Here is a 24046-nt window from a genome sequence, read left to right as displayed (position 1 = left end):
GAAAGTACAAATCCATGAGGATTTGGAATAAAGTTCATTAGAAGGAACCAGTTTCTACCATTACAGGTTACACACAGCTTCCCAGTTCCTCTAAGAGAAAAGCAGTGTGTAGAAAATGCCCTGCACTAGAACCTCTGCCCCAGCACACTGTGATATAGTCAAGTCAAGTCAGATTTATTTGTAAAGCGCTTTTTACAACTGTTGTCGTCACAAAGCAGCTTTACATAAATAGTGATTAATAAAAGACAGAGACAAAGAAGAAAGAAGAAAATAACGTAAGATATGATGGATCAAAGACCCCCAGTGAGCAAGCCAATGGCGACAGTGGCAAGGAAAAACTCCCTCAGAGCTGGAGGAAGAAACCTTGGGAGGAACCAAGACTCACAAGGGGGACCCATCCTCCTCTGGTCAGAACTATTTAAACATTAATGATAAAAATGACCAAACCAGATACAACAGATAGTTCATAATGGTGATATTAATAGTGGCAGACAGTTACGAGTCCATTTGGGTTTTTTTTAGGTTTTAACATGGTCATTAAACAGGTAGCAGTTATGGGTGGTGGTGGGTGGGGGGCCTGCTGGTTAGACCAGTAGGTGGCAGCTGGTTTGACGCAGGTAGAGGGGACCTCAGCGGGCAATCTTCCAGCAGGTCGGGCTGGGTGGCCATTTACTCGGAGAAGATTCTGAGAGGAATTTTATGGAGAGCAGAGATCAGAGCAGTATCAGAATGTGTCTGATGACTCCGGCAGGTCAGACTATAACAGCCTAATTATAAGGAGAGAGCCAGAAGGTAACACAGACACGAGAGCACCCTGAAAACGAGACGACAGCGAGACGACAGCTCCAGCATCTCAGTGTACTACAATCCCCTGGGTCCGCGAACCCCTGGACCTGCAACCTTTATCTAAGAAACATTAATTACCAAAAGCTAAACTAAACAGATGAGTTTTCAGCTTAGATTTAAAGATTGAGACGGTGTCTGAGTCCCGAAGGTTATCTGGAAGGTTATTCCAGAGTTTGGGGGGCTTTATAAGAAAAGGCTCTTCCCCCTGCTGAGGTTTTCTGAATTTTGGGAATGAGTAGGAGTCCAGCACCCTGAAATCTAAGTAGTCTTGATGGTTCGTAATATGTAATAAGATGCCGCAGGTACTCAGGAGTGAGGCCATGTAGGACTTTATATGTTAAAAAAATAATTTTGAATTGAATTTAACTGGGAGCCAATGAAGTGCTGATAGAACTGGACTGATATGGTGAAAATTTCTACAAACCGGATTCCAAAAAAGTTGGGACACTAAACAAATTGTAAATAAAAACTGAATGCAATGATGGAGATGGCAAATGTCAATAGATGAACCTAGATGACAGATCAAAAGTTTAATCTGAGTAAATGGAACATTTTAAAGGAGAAATATGTTGATTCAAAATTTCATTCCATCAACAAATCCCAAAAAAGTAGGTACAAGGCCATTTTTACCACTGTGTGGCATCCCCCCCTTCTTCTTACAACACTCAACAGACGTCTGGGTACAGAGGAGACCAGTTTCTCAGGTTTAGAAATAGGAATGCTCTCCCATTCATGTCTAATACAGGCCTCTAACTGTTCAGTCGTCTTGGGCCTTCTTTGTCGCACCTTCCTCTTTATGATGCGCCAAATGTTCTCTATAGGTGAAAGATCTGGACTGCAGGCTGGCCATTTCAGTACCCGGATCCTTCTCCTACGTAGCCATGATGTTGTGACTGCTGCAGTTGAAAAATGCAGGGTCTTCCCTGAAAGAGATGACGTCTAGATGGGAGCATATGTTGTTCTAGAACCTAAACATAGTTCTCTGCATTAATGGTGCCTTTCCAGACATGCAAGCTGCCCATGCCACAAGCACTCATGCAACCCCATACCATCAGTGATGCAGGCTTCTGAACGGCGCTTTGATATCTTGGGTTATCCTTGTCCTCTCTGGTCCGGATGACATGGCGTCCCAGTGTTCCATAAAGAACTTCAAATCGTGACTCATCTGACCACAGAACAGTCTTCCATTTTGCCACACTCCATTTTAAAAGACCCCTGGCCCAGTGCAAACGTCTGAGCTTGTGGAGCTTGCTTAGAAATGGCTTCCTCTTTGCACTGTAGAGTTTCAGCTGGCAATGGCGGATGGCACGGTGGATTGTGTTTGTGGACAATGATTTCTGGAAGTATTCCTGAGCCCATTCTGTTATTTCCTTGACAGTGGCATTCCTGTTTGAGGTGCAGTGACGTTTAAGGGCCCGGAGATCATGAGCATCCAGTAGAGTTTTACGGCCTTGACCCTTATACACAGCGATTGTTCCAGATTCTCTGAATCTTTTGATGATGTTAAGCACGGTTGATGATAACTTAAAAGTCTTTGCTATTTTACGCTGGGTAACACCATTCTGGTATTGCTGCACTATCTTTCTGCGCAACAATGGTGGAATTGGTGATCCTCTTACCATCGCGGCTTCAGAGAGACACTGACACTCTGAGAAGCTCTTTTTATACCCAATCATGTTGTCAATTGACCTAATTAGTGTTAATTGGTCTTGCAGCTGATCGTTATATGCTCAATTTCCTTTTTCCAGCCACTTATTGCTACTTGTCCAAACTTTTTTGGGATTTGTTGATGCCATGAAATTTTGAAACAACATATTTCTCCTTTAAAATGTTCCATTTACTCAGATTAAACTTTTGATCTGTCATCTATGTTCTATTACGAATAAAATATTGACATTTGCCATCTCCACATCATTGTATTCAGTTTTTATTCACAATTTGTTTAGTATCCCAACTTTTTTGGAATCCGGTTTGTAGTTTTAGTAAGGACCCTGGCTGCAGCATTTTGAACCAGCTGAAGTTTATTGAGGTTCCTGCTGGAACAACCTGACAAAAGTGCATTACAGTAATCTAGCCTTTGGCATATAGCACCATCATACCAGCACAAGATGTCCCTCTTGCTGCACAGCAGACAGTGGACATCAAGACAGAATAAAGGCCCTGAATCCAAACATGCTGAGAAATATGCTTTTAGCAGGAGTTTGAAGTCTGAGATATTTAGTAAAGTTGGAGATTTCAGAGGTTTGCTGTGAGATTCGAGAACAATGTGTGGAGTCTCACACCCACCCACTTGAGAGGTGTAGTGATGTAAATGTAAGAGCTGATCTAAACACCAGAGAAATGTAAGACTGGACATTGTAACAAATGTATGAGAGATAAACAGGATGAAACAGGGAGACTGAACTAGCTGTGATCATGTGACTGTCCACTATAAACTTCATATCTCTGTCTAATGCTGATGTGCTTCTTTCAGTGGTTACTAATCCTGTGAGACATGACCAGCAGCAAGTTCACACTGACCATATTGTCTATCTGAATCAGTTCACACAATCCGGCTATACCTGGAAACACAAGTCAGACTAATCTCATTACAGACAAGCTTTATGGTCTTTTTGCTTCTGGAGGTGCAATCCTCATCTGCTGACCCTTAACCAGCATGAGGGAGATTTTTTCTGGGAGCAGCAGATAATGTGACTCCTCCCAAAGAGCTACATCCACTCCTCAGTTCTTTATGAGGTCTTCTGGTTGGAGTTTTAAAGGCATGTTGTGCTAACAAGACCATGATGACTGTTCTGTAGATTCCTGCAGTGTTTGTAGCTCCAATCAGATTATAAAATCAAACAAAAAGGTCAGTTATCAGTTTAAGGTGTCTGATGTGAGCATAGATATTTATACAGATTTTAATCAGCTATGACTGACCAAGTCAAGAGGCTTGGTCATTTTAACTCACAGTAAAACAAAACATTCCTCCAGGACCATGCTGCAACACAACACAGTGCAGACAGAAACAAAAGTCCAACACAGAACAAGCGAATACAGACAGCACAACACAAGGCATACAGTGCAGACTAGAGAGTGTACATAAATAAGAGTCTGAGGGTAGTGGGGAGTAGGGTTGTGCAATAAAATGTGCATATCATGTTCAAACCAGTAGAGTGCAGCACAGGTTAGAGCAGCCATTTTTTTTAAATAGGTCAATAAATGTGCAGAGTCCAGGGATGTAGTGAGGTAGTATGTAGTGCAATGCTTTCACTGGAGTCAGATTGCTTGTGGGGAAAGTGCTGTTGCAGTCTTGTTGGACTGTCGATGTTGAGCGGAGAGTGGTTGTGTAGCGTTCTCCTAAAGTCAACAACCATTTCTTTAGTCTTGTCTACCTTCAGGTAAGGGCTGCTGACTTTACACTAGTCTGCCAGTCTCTGCACCTCCTCTCTGTATGCTGATCAGACCCAGCACTGGTTTATCATTGGTGAACTTCATGAAGTGATTTGAGTTTTTCAGCAGAGAACTCAGAACCCCCTGGGGCACTGTGTTGGGTCACCCCCACATTCAGTGTGATGGTGCTGGAGATGGAACAGGGAGACTTGACTAGCTGCGCTCATGTGACTGTCCACTAAACTAATTAAAATAAATAAATATATATACACAAATTAGATTTGTCAGAGCAGAGTGTGTTATGGTTCATACACAGCATTAGTCTCAGCATCACTGCACTGCTTGTTACACTGTTTAAACATGGCAGTGATTTGTAGCAAAAAAAGCCAATAAGTTACTGTAAATGTAACCTTAATACCAAATGGGTCCACCAATAGAACCCAGTCCACTTTAACTAATGCGGCACCACAGTTACCTGAACTCAGATTTATTAAGTACCTCAACTGAACAAACAGACAGAACACTTCCTATAAAACATGATCCACCCACCGTCTGTAGAGCAATAACTCATACTACCTGCGTTCACCACGCCAAACAAACGCTGTTGCGCAAGTCCGGATAGATATAGGCGCCATGCTGTGTTGACGTCATGCCCAATAGACGCAGACAACACCTGTGGGCGCTGCCCAATACAGCTCGCGGGAGGAGAACTCTCCCCAGGTCCTAGCTGATGCATAATACATGCTAACAGGTCCTTCACAGATCCTGACTGATACATAATAAATGAACAAGTCCTGCCTGTTACACTGTTGTAGAAATGTACAGTAAAATGCTGCTTTTATAAACACATGATATCACTGTTAATAAAACGCTAAATAATTCATAAAAACACAGTAAAATGTGTCTAAAGTACAAACTGTAATGAAGAGGTTAAAGCAGGCTGCTTGTGCAGAGTGGCTTTATTAGGACTTGTCTAAAAAATGTCCCATAATGCATTTCACATTCAGACCATTTACAACAGAATCTTTCTTTAGAATAACAGAATAATACTGTTGAAAATGGCTGTTATTTTCCATCAATCTTTAACAGTCCGTAAAATAAGGTAAAATAAGAACTCCTGTACCTAATAATCTGTCTGCCACTTTGTGGGATTTAGCCAAGTGTGCTCCTCTCCCTCCTGGATCATGAGGAGCACTGTGTGTAAAAGCCACTTAATGCTGTATTTCTTGCTGATGAATTTAGCTAATAGTTAAACGGTCATGTGTTCTGCAAAAGTGCAAGATATTTAGTTCCCCGTCCACCAATCAGTTCTGTCCTCTTTATCTCTCTCTCTCTCTCTCTCTCTCTCTCTCTCTCTCTCCTCTCTGTGACACTCTGAGCAGCAGGAAAGCAGGAAGTCTCTCCTGCTCAGTTCAGAGAAAATGAAAGTGATCTCAGAGTGCTGCTCTCTCTCAGTCTAGAAGTGCAGGAAAATGGCAGAGGCCAGTATTTCAGTAGATCACGAGCAGTTCAGCTGTCCAGTCTGTCTGGATCTGCTGAAGGATCCAGTGACCATCCACTGTGGACACAGTTTCTGTATGGTGTGTATTAATGGCTGCTGGGATCAGGATGAACAGAAGGGGGTCTACAGCTGCCCCCAGTGCAGAGAGACGTTCACTCCAAGGCCTGTTCTACGCAGGAACAACATGCTGGCTGAAGTGGTGGAGAAACTGAAGAAGACACAACTCCAAGCTGCTTCTCCTGCTCCCCGTTACGCTGGACCTGGAGATGTGGAGTGTGATTTCTGCACCGGGAGAAAACTCAAAGCCATCAAGTCCTGTCTGACGTGTCTGGCCTCCTTTTGTGAAACTCATCTTAAACCTCACTCTGAAGTTCCTACTTGGAAGAAGCACAAGCTGGTCAAAGCGTCCACCCAGCTACAAGAGAAGATCTGCTCTCAGCATGACAGACTGATCGAGATCTACTGTCGTACTGATCAGAGCTCTATCTGCTATTTATGCACAATGGAGGATCACAGGGGACACGATACAGTCTCAGCTACAACAGAAAGAAGCAGGAAACAGGTGAGAACTGTTAGATCATTCAGAATCAGCTCAGACTAATTAGATTCCTCATCCAGAAGGAGTTTCATTAATCACTTGATTGAGTTAAAGAAAGTCGGTTCTTGATTTTAGTACATAGATTTTGAAGGAATGAGTTCAAATGCTGTTTGTACAGAAGAGTTCAATAAACTGATCAGAGCAGTTAGTGAATGTGTAACCAGCCAACACCCATCTACCCATCTAGATCATAATTCACATAAATTCATAAACATCATCAAATGTGTTTGTTCATAGACTCAGCTAAAAGAGATGCAGGAGAAACTCCAGCAGAGGATCCAGGAGAAGCAGAAGAAGCTGCAGGAGCTGGAACAGACAGTGAACACTCTTAAGGTGAGAACAGAAAGACACAGTTTTTCTCCTTTTCCCAAACAGAGTCAAAAGCTGTTTTGGGGTCTGAAGTTTGCTTTTCAGTTCTGCAGTGAAGGACTGAGGCTAATGTAGCTATTTCTAATCTATAAAACCTGACAAACACACAGATCATTTCTTTTCCATGTTTATAGATAACAGTGTGTAATACAGTGTCAGACTCCACATAAACAAGGTTACCTTATTTTTACTACATTTCCTGAACAAATGATCTGTTACTGATCGAATATGAGCTTCCAGTTGTTGTTAGAACGGCTTTACAGTAAAAAAGCAGAAATATTTACCTGCTATGCTTTTTTACAACATTAATCAACACAAAGATCTAATAATCAGAATGTGAGGATCTTCAGTACTGTTCTGTGTTTTAGTGTTTACCTCAAACATGAGTCCAACCTACTGTGGTTCAGTAAAATACTAGAAAAATTGTCTTTATACAAATAAATAAAAATATGATGTTTTTGAACAATTCCAGTCAGGATCCAGATCAGGTCACAGTACTGGAACAGCTCTGCTAAAGATCACATTCATTAGAAGTGATTTGATTCATTGCAGCTTTCACTTTTCCTTTCTTCCCTTTATGAAGCAAATATTTCCTCTTTACTCTGATTGATTCTTCCTCCAGCTCCTTTCTTTCACTCTTACTGTTACTCAGATCTCATCAGAATCAGAGTACTTTTACACCACTGCTACATTAGCCTTGTAGCTCCAGTGAAACCTAGAGAACCAGACTTCACACACCAAACATGACTGAGCTGATCGACTACATCTGAGACAAGGAGTGTTGTGTAACAGAGGATATTCACTGTGTGTGTGTGTGTGTGTGTGTGTGTGTAACAGCGCTCTGCACAGGCAGCAGTGGAGGACAGTGAGAGGATCTTTACTGAGCTGATCCGCTCCATTGAGAAAAAGCGCTCTGAGATAACAGAGCTGATCAGAGCTCAGGAGAAGGCTGAACTGAGTGGAGCTGAAGAACTCCTGGAGAAACTGCAGCAGGAGATGGCTGATCTAAAGAGGAGACACACTGAGCTGGAGCAGCTTTCACACACAGAGGATCACCTCCATTTCCTCCAGGTAACACTCACTGATCTACAGAGGAAGCTGCTCCTCATCAAGCTTGTAAAGTTCCTCTCAGCAGAAGTTCATTAAGCTCCACTAAATAAAGCTGTCTGTAATCCCAACTCTCTCTTTAGTCTCATTTGTTCTGATCTCCTTCATCTCTCTTCTCCACCTTCATCTTCCTCCATTGTGTTTCTTCTCTCTGTAGAGTTTCCAGTCTCTCTGTGTCTCTTCTGGATCTGAGAACTCAGCCAGCATCACTGTCCATCAACATCCCTCATTTGATGGAGTGAGGAAATCTGTCTCTGAGCTGAAAGAGCGACTAGAGGAATTCTGCAGAGAGGAGTTCTGGAAGATCCCTCCACATGGTAAGAGCAGCTGTCCTGCTGTCAGACATAAGGATGGGAATCTTTACTTGGACAGAAAGAGGACAAGTGAGACAAGTTTCCTCTGAGCTCCATAGAAATGATCTAATTAAACTCTGTTCCTCTTACTGTTCCTCTACACACTGACCACGCACTGCAGCCACCACCTGTGTCCAGCAGCTGATTCTGTAATGGTAGCACTAGCGGGACTATTCCAGGGCCCTACCGATAGAGCTACCAGTGGTAGTTAGAATATGACCTAAACACTTAGCTGTCAAGATGTGGAACAGAAAGGCATGGGTATCAGAACTTAATGATATCCCAACTTTCAGTTGGAATTGAACCCAGGTCCACGGGATCAGAAACCAGGTACTTTACCACTACTTTACCACTGCACAGGGGAGGGTTTGAGCGGGAAAACCAGACAACGATGTCAGGGGAGGCTGGCTGCCTTCTTTAAACTGAGGCGAACTAAATAGCTTGGACTCCCAAACAAAGCTATGGCAGAAAAATAAGGAGGGAAAGGAGGAAGGTTCCTTGAACCTCCAGTTCTTCCTAAAGATAAATGAGTAAACTAGGAGAAGGGGATGAAGAAACCTCACTGCCTTCTTTTAAACAGGAATTGGAAAGTAGGGAAGGGTGAGACCTAACTTTCCAAAAGAGACAAGACAGAAGGAACACTGTGTATGAAACAACACCAAATAACCACCTGTATGTTGCAAACACTATGTGCTCCACAAAGAACCAGCCACTCTGGTTGTTCCTTGAGGAGTATATATACTCAGCTCACCAGGTGCTGGGAGTTAGGACTGATTATCGGACTACCGCTCCCCTCTGGTGGCTGGAATTGGTCCACCTTTACAGATTCACACTGTAACAGAGTGTCATATTTCATTAGACAAATAACACACACACACACACACACACACACAGCGAGAAAGATGCTGATAACTGATCAGTGTAATTAACATACATTTAAAAGAGCACCCTTTAAAAATATCATTTATTTGCTTTACATGAATTATTGTATTATTGCTGTTCTTCTATTATTACTGTTATTACTTCTCTCATATTTCTACAAAACTGTTATATTTATCAACAGGTAAATCCTGTTTTAGAGAGAGAGAGAAAGACTGAAAGGACTGATCTTCTCCAAAGTTTCTTAGAAATAAAGATTGTTTTTACGTTTTAAACTTTATCTTTAATCTTCATGAACATTTTAATTCTACTCTACTCTATTCTATTCTACTCTACTCTATTCTATTTTATTCTATTCTATTCTACTCTATTCATGCTGTTGGACTGTTGTGTTTGTGTGTCTCCACAGCTGCAGCAGTTCAGATTTTATCCTCAGAGCCAAAAACCAGAGAAGATTTTCTGCAATGTATGTGTAACACACACACACACACACACACACACACACACACACACACAAACAGACATACCAAACAAACACAATTGCTGAATTAAACACACATTAAAACAATATCACACACACACACACACACACACACACACACAAAGAAAACATACAAACACAAACCATTTAAAAGGAACACTCACATCCATACACACACTCACACACATTCACAAAACACATACATACCCAACACACACAAACACGACACATTATAAATTCACACACATTAAAAGACAAACACACACACAGACATATACTGAATTAAACACACACACAAGCACACACACACACACTCAGCAACAGTGTTTTACTTTAAATAATTTAACTTTTCTTTTCTTTACTTTTCTGTAGATTACTGTCGACTGACTCTGGATCCCAACACAGTAAATTATCGCCTCAGACTGTCTGAGAAGAACAGAGTGGTGATGCGGAGTGAAGTCCAGTCATACTCTGATCATCCAGAGAGGTTTAACAGCTGGTCTCAGGTGTTGTGTAAGGAGAGTGTGTGTGGATGCTGTTACTGGGAGGTTGAGTGGAGCAGTGGGAGAATTGGGTGTGTGTACATATCAGTCTCATATAAAGGAATCAGCAGGAAAGGAGGGGGTAATGAGTGTGTGTTTGGATGCAACAGTCAGTCCTGGAGTCTGGAGTGTTCCTCCTCTCTCTCTTTCCTCCACAACAACATTCGGACTAAGCTCTCAGCTCCACCATCCTCCAGAATAGGAGTGTATGTGGATCACAGTGCAGGAACTCTGTCCTTCTACAGCGTCTCTGACACAATGACCCTCCTACACACACTCCACACCACATTCACTCAGCCGCTCTACGCTGGGTTCTATGTTGCAGGAACTGTGAGGTTATGTGATAAGAAGTGATGTGTGTGTTAAATCTTGTAGATCTGAAAAGAATCTCCTACATTTCTCTTTCATTCATTAACTGAGAGAAAAAGATGAAGCTCTTCACATAAAGACTCTTCTTCACGTCTTCTCCACAGAGCTGAACCCACATTCTCTCAGCCTCTCTGCTGCTTGAGTGTTTAAACAGCCGCAGATGAAGAGTTCAGAGGGTTGTCAGTAACACAGCTGATGGAAAAGGAAGCATTAGGTGAGGATGTGAAGGAGTCCTTTCACACCAGCTCATCTACAGTCTGTCAGCTCACATCATGGATTTCCATCAGAAGTCCAGCATTTCATTCATGCAGCTCTGAAGCTTCTCAAATCTGAGCTCCAGAACCTTTTTCCTTCTGAAGGATTGTTTCCTGAAGCAGCTTCTCAGGAAGGAAGAAATTATTGGCAGCAATAATCAATAAAAATTGCTTCAAAACAAACTCAGAAACCATAGAAGAAAGTATTTTATGCTGTTGGAGAGATTTTGATTGAGTTGGAACGGGAAAGTGAAGTCGAGGCTTTGCTGGAGTCGGACAGCAGTGAGAGCTGTGAAAGCTAGAATAACAAAACCTGACTAAATAAAACAAGCAAAGGTGAAACTAGACCCTCCTGCCTCTTTGCTCTTATCTACTACTGATTGCTCTTGGTTTGGCACTAGAATAAAATATTCAATCAGAACTGGTGGATGACGTAAGTTTGTAAAAAGAAGGTGAAGAAATACAGGATAACATGTTGCCATCAAGTGCAGATAATACACGATCCCTTTCCTGCAGTAAAATGAGCTGTTCTTATGATACAGAGGTTGGAGACTTTGGAGACTCTAAAAGGACACTTGGAGAAGCTGCCTGTTCACTGTCAGCTCCAGCTAGAAGAACTTCAAATCAGGAGGAGGGATCAGCTCCAAATGTTGCCTGGTGAAAGTAGACCCATGGTGACACGAGAGTCCAAAGCAGAAAGTTTTGGGGGACATGAAGGCTTCAGTTTATAGTCTCTAAAATCTAGATTTTAAAATGAAATTCAGGAAAATTCTTTTTGTGGTTTTTATCATATTTTGACCACTGCAGATCAATTTCAATATCTCTACATGTTTTCTACTCCAAAAGTGAAGGCTTTTCAGTAACTGGTGAAATTGCCTCTAGTTTATATAAGGCTGGAGCAGAAAGCCTCAAGATGTGGGAGTGTAATTTCAGACTGGAAATGGAAAAAAGGGCTGGAGAGGTTCAAAGTCTTCTAGGTGGTGTGATGACTGCAGATCAGGTTTAAGCTGGGTAAAGAAATACTAATATCTCTAATGAAAGTAAAACATGGCTTAGTTCATCCACCGCTAGCAGGACTGGAGAAAACAGAGGAAAATGGAGCCTCATGTTCTCCTCACCCAAACTCACGACAGAGAAACGAAGACGAAGCTGATAAAAGCTGAACTACGAGCTAAAACAGTGCAATCTTCATCTCAACACTTGCTCATCTGTATGATAGTTGAAGTGAGTAGAGGATTTTTAACTGAAACACGTTTTTAATCTGAATTTAGCAACAAAACACGGAGCTGTGCTCCTGCCCCCAGCGTTAGAAGCACAGTCTGCTGCTGAAGGACCGCAGCTCAGAAGCACCAAAGCTAAGTCTAGCTGCAGTTCACCACTTGCCACTAGGGGTCGCCCAAACTCCATTACACCGTGTGAAAGCGCTCAACTCCATGAAATCCCCCCAAAACGAGGCCATGTTTTCTCCCTCTGTGACATGTAGAGTAGTGTAAACCAGCATCCAGTAAAATAAACTGTTACTGCAGTGAAATAATGACTCCAGTAAAAGTAGCTTTCCAACAACAGCTTCATTACAAAAGTAGCCGAGTCTAAAGCTCTGCTTCAGCTACAGAACTGCAGTGAAACGTACTGATCAATTCTGCATCTCTCAGCATAAGAAAGCAGTAAAAGGAGATTTTTTACAAATATAGTTCAGTACTAGATTATATATTATTCAACTCCTTTAACTCTCAGCGAAGTACAAATCCAGCAGAATTTTGAATAAAGTTCATTAGAAGGAACCAGTTTCTACCATTACAGGTTACACACAGCTTCCCAGTTCCTCTAAGAGAAAAGCACAGTGTGTAGAAGATGCCCTGCACTAGAACCTCTGCCCCAGCACACTGTGATATAGCACCATCATACCACAAGATGTCCCTCTTGCTGCACAGCAGACAGTGGACATCAAGACAGAATAAAGGCCCTGAACCCAAACATGCTGAATAATATGCTTTCAGCAGGAGTTTGAATTCACAGATATTTAGTAAAGTTGGAGATTTCAGAGGTTTGTTGTGAGATTCAAGAACAGTGTGAGTGAGTCTCTCACCCACCCACCTGACAGGTGTAGTGATGTAAATGTGAGACCTGATCTAACCACCACAGAAATGTAAGACTGGACATTGTAACAAACATATGAGAGATAAACAGGATGAAACAGGGAGACTGGACTAGCTGTGATCATGTGACTGTCCGCTATAAACATTATATCTCTGTCTAATGCTGATGTGCTCCTTTCACTGGTTACTAATCCTGTGAGACACGACCAGCAGCAAGTTCACACTCCCCACCATAGTTTGTCTGGATCAGTTCTCACAATCCTGCTATACCTGGAAACACAAGTCAGACTAAGCTCATTACAGATGTGCTTTATGGTCTTTCTGCTTCTGGAGGGGCACTCCTCATCTGCTGACCCTTAACCAGCATGAGGGAGATTTTTCTGGGAGCAGCAGATGACCCCTCCCACAGAGCTACATCCACTCCTCAGTTCTTCCTGAGGTCTTCTGGTTGGAATGGTAAAGGCATGTTGTGCTAACAAGACCATGATGACTGTTCCGTAGATTCCTGCAGTGGTTGGAGCTCCAATCAGATTATAAAGTCAACAAAAAGGTCAGTTATCAGTTTAAGGTGTCTGACGTCAGCATAGATATCTATACAGATTTTAATCAGCTATGACTGACCAAGTCAAGAGGCTTGGTCATGTAAACTCTATACAGAGTACACAGTGAAACGAAACAACGTTCCTCCAGGACCATGGTGCAACACAACACCGTGCAAACAAAAAAGTCCAACACAGAACAAGTGAATACAGACAGCACAACACAAGGCATACAGTGCAGACTAGAATGCACATAAGACAGACTGAGAGTAGTGGGGAGTAGGGTCGTGCAATAAAATGTGCATATCATGTTCAAACCAGTAGAGTGCAGCACAGGTTAGAGCAGCCATTTTTAAAATAGGTCTGTGCAACTTGTGCAATAAATGTGCAAAGAGCCCAGGGATGTAGTGAGGTAGTATGTAGTGCAATGCTTTCACTGGAGTCAGATTGCTTGTGGGGAAATTGCTGTTGCAGTCTTGTTGGACCGGATGCTGCGGTACCTTCTTCCCGATGGCCGGAGGCAGAACAGTTTGTGAGAAGGGCGTAAGTGTCCGTGATTGATGGGAGAGAGGCTCCAACGAGCCCCTCAGCCGTCCTGACTATTTGCTGGAGGGTCTTGGTCAGAATGTGCAGTTCCCAAACCAGGCAGTGATGCAGGATGCTCTCTATGGTGCCTGTGTAGAAGATGGTGGGGATGAGTAGAGGAAGACTGGCCTCTCAGCTTCCAGAGAAAGTCCAGGGTCCAGGTGAGGTCCTCTGCTAAGTGGACACCAAGGAACTTTGTGCTCTTGACAATCTGCAGGGCCTGGGCCTGTCGATGTTGAGCGGAGAGTGGTTGTGTAGCGTTCTCCTAAAGTCAACAACCATTTCTTTAGTCTTGTCTACCTTCAGGTAAGGGTTGCTGACTTTACACTAGTCTGTCAGGCGCTGCACCTCCTCTCTGTATGCTGATCAGACCCAGCACTGGTTTGTCATTGGTGAACTTTATGAAGTGATTTGAGTTCTGCCACACAGTCATGAAAATAAATAAATAAATAAATAAGTGTTACAGGCTAATACACCGTGTTAGTCTCAGCATCACTGCACTGCTTGTTACACTCTGTTTAAATATGGCAGTGATTAGTAGCGCAATAAATAAAAAAATTAAAAAAATTTAAAAAAAGTATCACAGTTTCCACAAAGTTACTGTAAATTTAACTTTAATATCAAACGGGTCCACCAATAGAACCCAGTCCACTTTAACTAATGCGGCACCACAGTTAACTGAACTGATTTATTAAGTACCTCAACTGAACAAACAGACAGAACAGAAGTAGCAGCAAGAATAGATCAACCAACCAAATAAAAGGGAAAAATACAGTAACAAATAAAACTGGTTCAAATAATGAAACATCCACCTTAACCAAAATCAGCAAAGCCAAAGCCTGTTAGTCAGATGACCCAATAGATGATCTTACTATGGCAGCATCACCCTGATCAATCCGTTATTTTATCCAACATTAGCAAATCCTACCGGTATGAACAAAGCTACAGCTCAATACTAAACTTCAAACAAACCCTAAGAAATAAAATCTCTTAAAAGAACACATTACTTAAAAAAGCCAAGGAGAGAACTTCCTATAAAACATGATCCACCCACCGTCTGTAGAGCAATAACTCATACTACCTGCGTTCACCACGCCAAACAAACGCTGTTGCGCAAGTCCGGATAGATATAGGCGCCATGCTGTGTTGACGTCATGCCCAATAGACGCAGACTACACCTGTGGGCGCTGCCCAATACAGCTCGCGGGAGGAGAACTCTCCCCAGGTCCTAGCTGATGCATAATACATGCTAACAGGTCCTTCACAGATCCTGACTGATACATAATAAATGAACAAGTCCTGCCTGTTACACTGTTGTAGAAATGTACAGTAAAATGCTGCTTTTATAAACACATGATATCACTGTTAATAAAACGCTAAATAATTCATAAAAACACAGTAAAATGTGTCTAAATTACAAACTGTAATGAAGAGGTTAAAGCTGGCTTTATTAGGACTTGTCTAAAAAATGTCCCATAATGCATTTCACATTCAGACCATTTACAACAGAATCTTTCTTTAGAATAACAGAATAATACTGTTGAAAATGTCTGTTATTTTCCATCAGTCTTTAACAGTCCGTAAAATAATGTAAAATAAGAAGTACCTAATAATATGTCCCACCATGAGGGATTTAGCCAAGTGTGCTCCTCTCCCTCCTGGATCATGAGGAGCACTGTGTGTAAAAGCCACTTAATGCTGTATTTCTTGCTGATGAATTTAGCTAATAGTTAAACGGTCATGTGTTCTGCCAAAGTGCAAGATATTTAGTTCCCAGTCCACCAATCAGTTCTGTCCTCTCTCTCTCTCTCTCTCTCCCTCTCTCTCCTCCCCTCTCTGTGACACTCTGAGCAGCAGGAAAGCAGGAAGTCATTCCTGCTCAGTTCAGAGAAAATGAAAGTGATCTCAGAGTGCTGCTCTCTCTCAGTCTAGAAGTGCAGGAAAATGGCAGAGGCCAGTATTTCAGTAGATCACGAGCAGTTCAGCTGTCCAGTCTGTCTGGATCTGCTGAAGGACCCAGTGACCACTCCCTGTGGACACAGTTTCTGTAAGGTGTGTATTAATGACTGCTGGGATCAGGATGAACAGAGGGGGGTCTACAGCTGCCCCCAGTGCAGAGAGACGTTCACTCCAAGGCCTGTTCTACGCAGGAACAACATGCTGGCTGAAGTGGTGGAGAAACTGAAGAAGACACAACTCCAAGCTGCTTCTCCTGCTCCCCGTTACGCTGGACCTGGAGATGTGGAGTGTGATTTCTGCACCGGGAGAAAACTCAAAGCCATCAAGTCCTGTCTGATGTGTCTGGCCTCCTTTTGTGAAACTCATCTTAAACCTCACTATGAAGTTCCTGCCTTGAAGAAGCACAAGCTGGTCAAAGCGTCCACCCAGCTACAAGAGAAGATCTGCTCTCAGCATGACAGACTGATCGAGATCTACTGTCGTACTGATCAGAGCTCTATCTGCTATTTATGTACAATGGAGGATCACAGGGGACACGATACAGTCTCAGCTACAACAGAAAGAAGCAGGAAACAGGTGAGAACTGTTAGATCATTCAGAATCAGCTCAGACTAATTAGATACCTCATCCAGAAGGAGTTTCATTAATCAGTTGATCGAGTTAAAGAAAGTCGGTTCTTGATTTTAGTACATAGATTTTGAAGGAATGAGTTCAAATGCTGTTTGTACGGAAGAGTTCAATAAACTGATCAGAGCAGTTAGTGAATGTGTAACCAGCCAACACCCATCTAGATCATAATTCACACAAATTCATAAACATCATAAAATCTGTTTGTTCATAGACTCAGCTAAAAGAGATGCAGGAGAAACTCCAGCAGAGGATCCAGGAGAAGCAGAAGAAGCTGCAGGAGCTGGAACAGACAGTGAACACTCTTAAGGTGAGAACAGAAAGACACAGTTTTTCTCCTTTTCCCAAACAGAGTCAAAAGCTGTTCGGGGTCTGAAGTTTGCTTTTCAGTTCTGCAGTGAAGGACTGAGGCTAATGTAGCTATTTCTAATCTATAAAACCTGACAAATGCACAGATCATTTCTTTTTCATGTTTATAGATAACAGTGTGTAATACAGTGTCAGACTCCACATAAACAAGGTTACCTTATTTTTACTACATTTCCTGAACAAATGATCTGTTACTGATCGAATAGGAGCTTCCAGTTGTTGTTAGAACGGCTTTACAGTAAAAAAGCAGAAATATTTACCTGCTATGCTTTTTTACAACATTAATCAACACAAAGATCTAATAATCAGAATGTGAGGATCTTCAGTACTGTTCTGTGTTTTAGTGTTTACCTCAAACATGAGTCCAACCTACTATGGTTCAGAAAAATACTAGAAAATGTTTATACAAATAAATAAAAATATGATGTTTCTGAACAATTCCAGTCAGGATCCAGGTCAGGTCACAGTACTGAAACAGCTCTGCTAAAGATCACATTCATTAGAAGTGATTTGATTCATTGCAGCTTTCACTTTTCCTTTCTTCCCTTTATGAAGCAAATAATTCCTCTTTACTCTGATTGATTATTCCTCCAGCTCCTTTCCTTCACTCTTACTAATACTCAGATCTCATCAGAATCAGAGTACTTTTACACCATTGCTACATTAGCCTTGTAGCTCCAGTGAAACCTAGAGAACCAGACTTCACACACCAAACATGACTGAGCTGATCGACTACATCTGAGACAAGGAGTGTTGTGTAACAGAGGATATTCACCGTGTGTGTGTGTGTGTGTGTGTGTGTGTGTGTGTGTGTGTGTGTAACAGCACTCTGCACAGGCAGCAGTGGAGGACAGTGAGAGGATCTTTACTGAGCTGATCCGCTCCATTGAGAAAAAGCGCTCTGAGGTAACAGAGCTGATCAGAGCTCAGGAGAAGGCTGAAATGAGTGGAGCTGAAGAACTCCTGGAGAAACTGCAGCAGGAGATGGCTGATCTAAAGAGGAGACACACTGAGCTGGAGCAGCTTTCACACACAGAGGATCACCTCCATTTCCTCCAGGTAACACTCACTGATCTACAGAGGAAGCTGCTCCTCATCAAGCTTGTAAAGCTCCTCTCAGCAGAAGTTCATTAAGCTCCACTAAATAAAGCTGTCTGTGATCCCAACTTTCTCTTTAGTCTCATTTGTTCTGATCTCCTTCATCTCTCTTCTCCACCTTCATCTTCCTCCATTGTGTTTCTTCTCTCTGTAGAGTTTCCAGTCTCTCTGTGTCTCTTCTGGATCTGAGGACTCAGCCAGCATTCCTGTCCATCAACATCCCTCATTTGATGGAGTGAGGAAATCTGTCTCTGAGCTGAAAGAGCGACTAGAGGAATTCTGCAGAGAGGAGTTCTGGAAGATCCCTCCACATGGTAAGAGCAGCTGTCCTGCTGTCAGACATAAGGATGGGAATCTTTACTTGGACAGAAAGAGGACAAGTGAGACAAGTTTCCTCTGAGCTCCATAGAAATGATCTAATTGAACTCTGTTCCTCTTACTGTTCCTCTACACACTGACCACGCACTGCAGCCACCACCTGTGTCCAGCAGCTGATTCTGTAATGGTAGCACTAGCGGGACTAGTCCAGGGCCCTACCGATAGAGCTACCAGTGGTAGTTAGAATATGACCTAAACACTTAGCTGTCAAGATGTGGAACAGAAAGGCATGGGTATCAGAACTTAATGATATCCCAACTTTCAGTGGGAATTGAACCCAGGTCCACGGGATCAGAAACCAGGTACTTTACCACTACTTTACCACTGCACAGGGGAGGGTTTGAGCGGGAAAACCAGACAACGATGTCAGGGGAGGCTGGTTGCCTTCTTTAAATTGAGGCGAACTAAATAGCTTGGACTCCCAAACAAAGCTATGGCAGAAAAATAAGGAGGGAAAGGAGGAAGGTTCCTTGAACCTCCAGTTCTTCCTAAAGATAAATGAGTAAACTAGGAGAAGGGGATGAAGAAACCTCACTGCCTTCTTTTAAACAGGAATTGGAAAGTAGGGAAGGGTGAGACCTAACTTTCCAAAAGAGACAAGACAGAAGGAACACTGTGTATGAAACAACACCAAATAACCACCTGTATGTTGCAAACACTATGTGCTCCACAAAGAACCAGCCACTCTGGTTGTTCCTTGAGGAGTATATATACTCAGCTCACCAGGTGCTGGGAGTTAGGACTGATTATCGGACTACCGCTCCCCTCTGGTGGCTGGAATTGGTCCACCTTTACAGATTCACACTGTAACAGAGTGTCATATTTCATTAGACAAATAACACACACACACACACACACACACACACACACACACACACACACAGCGAGAAAGATGCTGATAACTGATCAGTGTAATTAACATACATTTAAAAGAGCACCCTTTAAAAATATCATTTATTTGCTTTACATGAATTATTGTATTATTGCTGTTCTTCTATTATTACTGTTATTACTTCTCTCATATTTCTACAAAACTGTTATATTTATCAACAGGTAAATCCTGTTTTAGAGAGAGAGAGAAAGACTGAAAGGACTGATCTTCTCCAAAGTTTCTTAGAAATAAAGATTGTTTTTACGTTTTAAACTTTATCTTTAATCTTCATGAACATTTTAATTCTACTCTACTCTATTCTATTCTATTCTACTCTACTCTATTCTATTTTATTCTATTCTATTCTACTCTATTCATGCTGTTGGACTGTTGTGTTTGTGTGTCTCCACAGCTGCAGCAGTTCAGATTTTATCCTCAGAGCCAAAAACCAGAGAAGATTTTCTGCAATGTATGTGTAACACACACACACACACACACACACATAAACAGACATACCAAACAAACACAATTGCTGAATTAAACACACATTAAAACAATATCACACACACACACACACAAAGAAAACATACAAACACAAACCATTTAAAAGGAACACTCACATCCATACACACACTCACACACATTCACAAAACACATACATACCCAACACACACAAACACGACACTAAATGAAATAAATTCACACACATTAAAAGACAAACACACACACAGACATATACTGAATTAAACACACACACACAAGCACACACACACTCAGCAACAGTGTTTTACTTTAAATAATTTAACTTTTCTTTTCTTTACTTTTCTGTAGATTACTGTCGACTGACTCTGGATCCCAACACAGCATTTAATTACCTCAGACTGTCTGAGAAGAACAGAGTGGTGATGTGGAGTAAAGAAGTCCAGTCATACTCTGATCATCCAGAGAGGTTTAACAGCTGGGAACAGGTGTTGTGTAAGGAGAGTGTGTGTGGACGCTGTTACTGGGAGGTTGAGTGGAGCAGTGGGGGAACTGGCTGTGTGTACATATCAGTCTCATATAAAGGGATCAGCAGGAAAGGAGGGGGTAAAGCGTGTGGGTTTGGATGCAACAGTCAGTCCTGGAGTCTGGAGTGTTCCTCCTCTCTCTCTTTCCTCCACAACAACATTCGGACTAAGCTCTCAGCTCCACCTTCCTCCAGAATAGGAGTGTATGTGGATCACAGTGCAGGAACTCTGTCCTTCTACAGTGTCTCTGACACAATGACCCTCCTACACACACTCCACACCACATTCACTCAGCCGCTCTACGCTGGGTTCTGGGTTTATAAAGGAACTGTGAGGTTATGTGATAAGAAGTGATGTGTGTGTTAAATCTTGTAGATCTGAAAAGAATCTCCTACGATTCTCTTTCATTCATTAACTGAGAGAAAAAGATGAAGCTCTTCACATGAAGACTCTTCTTCACGTCTTCTCCACAGAGCTGAACCCACATTCTCTCAGCCTCTCTGCTGCTTGAGTGTTTAAACAGCCGCAGATGAAGAGTTCAGAGGGTTGTCAGTAACACAGCTGATGGAAAAGGAAGCATTAGGTGAGGATGTGAAGGAGTCCTTTCACACCAGCTCATCTACAGTCTGTCAGCTCACATCATGGATTTCCATCAGAAATCCAGCATTTCATTCATGCAGCTCTGAAGCTTCTCAAATCTCAGCTCCAGAACCTTTTTACTTCTGAAGGATTGTTTCCTGAAGCAGCTTCTCAGGTAGGAAGAAATTATTGGCAGCAATAATCAATAAAAATTGCTTCAAAACAAACTCAGAAACCATAGAAGAAAGTATTTTATGCTGTTGGAGAGATTTTGACCGAGTGGGAACGGGAAAGTGAAGCCGAGGCTTTGCTGGAGTCGGACAGCAGTGAGAGCTGTGAAAGCTAGAATAACAAAACCGGACTAAATAAAACAAGCAAAGGTGAAACTAGACCCTCCTGCCTCTTTGCTCTTATCTACTAGTGATTGCTCTTGGTTTGGCACTAGAATAAAATATTCAATCAGAACTGGTGGATGACGTAAGTTTGTAAAAAGAAGGTGAAGAAATACAGGATAACATGTTGCCATCAAGTGCAGATAATACACGATCCCTTTCCTGCAGTAAAATGAGCTGTTCTTATGATACAGAGGTTGGAGACTTTGGAGACTCTAAAAGGACACTTGGAGAAGCTGCCTGTTCACTGTCAGCTCCAGCTAGAAGAACTTCAAATCAGGAGGAGGGATCAGCTCCAAATGTTGCCTGGTGAAAGTAGACCCATGGTGACACGAGAGTCCAAAGCAGAAAGTTTTGGGGGACATGAAGGCTTCAGTTTATAGTCTCTAAAATCTAGATTTTAAAATGAAATTCAGGAAAATTCTTTCTGTGGTTTTTATTATATTTTGACCACTGCAGATCAATTTCAATATCTCTACATGTTTTCTACTCCAAAAGTGAAGGCTTTTCAGTAACTGGTGAAATTGCCTCTAGTTTATATAAGGCTGGAGCAGAAAGCCTCAAGATGTGGGAGTGTAATTTAAGACTGGAAATGGAAAAAAGGGCTGGAGAGGTTCAAAGTCTTCTAGGTGGTGTGATGACTGCAGATCAGGTTTAAGCTGGGTAAAGAAATACTAATATCTCTAATGAAAGTAAAACATGGCTTAGTTCATCCACCGCTAGCAGGACTGGAGAAAACAGAGGAAAATGGAGCCTCATGTTCTCCTCACCCAAACTCACGACAGAGAAACGAAGACGAAGCTGATAAAAGCTGAACTACGAGCTAAAACAGTGCAGTCTTCATCTCAACACTTGCTCATCTGTATGATAGTTGAAGTGAGTAGAGGATTTTTAACTGAAACACGTTTTTAATCTGAATTTAACAACAAAACACGGAGCTGTGCTCCTGCCCCCAGCGTTAGAAGCACAGTCTGCTGCTGAAGGACCGCAGCTCAGAAGCACCAAAGCTAAGTCTAGCTGCAGTTCACCACTTGCCACTAGGGGTCGCCCAAACTCCATTACACCGTGTGAAAGCGCTCAACTCCATGAAATCCCCCCAAAACGAGGCCATGTTTTCTCCCTCTGTGACATGTAGAGTAGTGTAAACCAGCATCCAGTAAAATAAACTGTTACTGCAGTGAAATAATGACTCCAGTAAAAGTAGCTTTCCAACAACAGCTTCATTACAAAAGTAGCCGAGTCTAAAGCTCTGCTTCAGCTACAGAACTGCAGTGAAACGTACTGATCAATTCTGCATCTCAGCATAAGAAAGCAGTAAAAAGAGATTTTTTACAAATATAGTTTAGTACTGGATTATATATTATTCAACTCCTTTAACTCTCAGCAAAGTACAAATCCAGCAGAATTTTGAATAAAGTTCATTAGAAGGAACCAGTTTCTACCATTACAGGTTTAACACCGCTTCCCAGTTCCTCTAAGAGAAAAGCACAGTGTGTAGAAGATGCTCTGCACTAGAACCTCTGCCCCAGCACACTGTGATATAGCACCATCATACCACAAGATGTGCCTCATGCTGCACAGCAGACAGTGGACATCTAGACAGAATAAAGGCCCTGAATCCAAACATGCTGAGTAATATGCTTTCAGCAGGAGTTTGAAGTCTCAGATATTTAGTAAAGTTGAAGATTTCAGAGGTTTGTTGCGAGATTCGAGAACAATGAGTGAGTCTCACACCCACCCACTTGAGAGGTGTAGTGATGTAAATGTGAGAGCTGATCTAAACACCAGAGAAATGTAAGACTGGACATTGTTACAAACGTATGAGAGATAAACAGGATGAAACGGAGACTGGACTAGTTGTGATCATGTGACTGTCCACTATAAACTTCATGTCTCTGTCTAATGCTGATGTGCTTCTTTCAGTGGTTAATAATCCTGAGAGACACGACCAGCAGCAAGTTCACGCTCACCACCATAGTTTGTCTGGATCAGTTCTCACAATCCTGCTATACCTGGAAACAAAAGTTAGACCAAGCTCATTACAGATGTGCTTTATGGTCTTTCTGCTTCTGGAGGTGCACTCATCTGCTGACCCTTAACCAGCATGAGGGAGATTTTTCTGGGAGCAGCAGATGACCCCTCCCACAGAGCTACATCCACTCCTCAGTTCTTCCTGAGGTCTTCTGGTTGGAATGGTAAAGGCATGTTGCGCTAACAAGACCATGATGACTGTTCCATAGATTCCTGCAGTGGTTGGAGCTCCAATCAGATTATAAAGTCAACAAAAAGGTCAGTTATCAGTTTAAGGTGTCTGACGTCAGCATAGATATTTATACAGATTTTAATCAGCTATGACTGACCAAGTCAAGAGGCTTGGTCATGTCAACTCTATACAGAGTACACAGTGAAACGAAACAACGTTCCTCCAGGACCGTGGTGCAACACAACACAGTGCAGACAAAAAAGTCCAACACAGAACAAGTGAATACAGACAGCACAACACAAGGCATACAGTGCAGACTAGAATGCACATAAGACAGACTGGGAATAGTGGGGAGTAGGGTTGTGCAATAGAAGGTGCATATCATGTTCAAACCAGTAGAGTGCAGCACAGGTTAGAGCAGCCATTTTTAAAATAGGTCTGTGCAACTTGTGCAATAAATGTGCAAAGAGTCCAGGGATGTAGTGAGGTAGTATGTAGTGCAATGCCTTCACTGGAGTCAGATTGCTTGTGGGGAAATTGCTGTTGCAGTCTTGTTGGACCGGATGCTGCGGTACCTTCTTCCCGATGGCCGGAGGCAGAACAGTTTGTGAGAAGGGTGCAAGTGTCCGTGATTGATGGGAGAGAGGCTCAAACGAGCCCCTCAGCCGTCCT

General features: G+C 42.3%; 2 protein-coding genes across 3 annotated transcripts; both read left to right on the top strand.

Moving 5' to 3' along the window:
• Positions 1–5650: 5650 nt before the first annotated feature.
• Positions 5651–11018, top strand: LOC140552203 (tripartite motif-containing protein 16-like). Its single transcript, XM_072676308.1, has 6 exons — positions 5651–6281; positions 6555–6650; positions 7524–7802; positions 7951–8110; positions 9435–9491; positions 9879–11018. The coding sequence occupies exons 1-6, from the start codon at positions 5691–5693 to the stop codon at positions 10400–10402; spliced, it is 1707 nt and encodes a 568-aa protein (XP_072532409.1). The 5' UTR covers positions 5651–5690; the 3' UTR covers positions 10403–11018.
• A 4783-nt stretch (positions 11019–15801) lies between these two features.
• LOC140552191 (tripartite motif-containing protein 16-like) lies at positions 15802–21309 on the top strand. 2 transcript variants are annotated; one of them, XM_072676296.1, is made up of 6 exons: positions 15802–16426; positions 16692–16787; positions 17672–17905; positions 18099–18324; positions 18550–18555; positions 20025–21309. In XM_072676296.1, the coding sequence occupies exons 1-6, from the start codon at positions 15836–15838 to the stop codon at positions 20552–20554; spliced, it is 1683 nt and encodes a 560-aa protein (XP_072532397.1). In that variant the 5' UTR covers positions 15802–15835; the 3' UTR covers positions 20555–21309. The 2 variants fall into 2 exon arrangements, with proteins under 2 accessions (XP_072532397.1, XP_072532388.1); XM_072676287.1 differs by lacking the exon at positions 18550–18555 and adding an exon at positions 19606–19662 and having other exon boundaries at positions 17672–17950; positions 18099–18258.
• The last annotated feature ends 2737 nt before the right edge of the window (positions 21310–24046 follow it).

This window comes from Salminus brasiliensis, chromosome 1 (genome assembly GCF_030463535.1).
Source record: "Salminus brasiliensis chromosome 1, fSalBra1.hap2, whole genome shotgun sequence".
Classification (NCBI taxonomy): Eukaryota; Metazoa; Chordata; class Actinopteri; order Characiformes; family Bryconidae; genus Salminus; species Salminus brasiliensis.
This window is presented reverse-complemented; position numbering and strand designations above follow the sequence as displayed.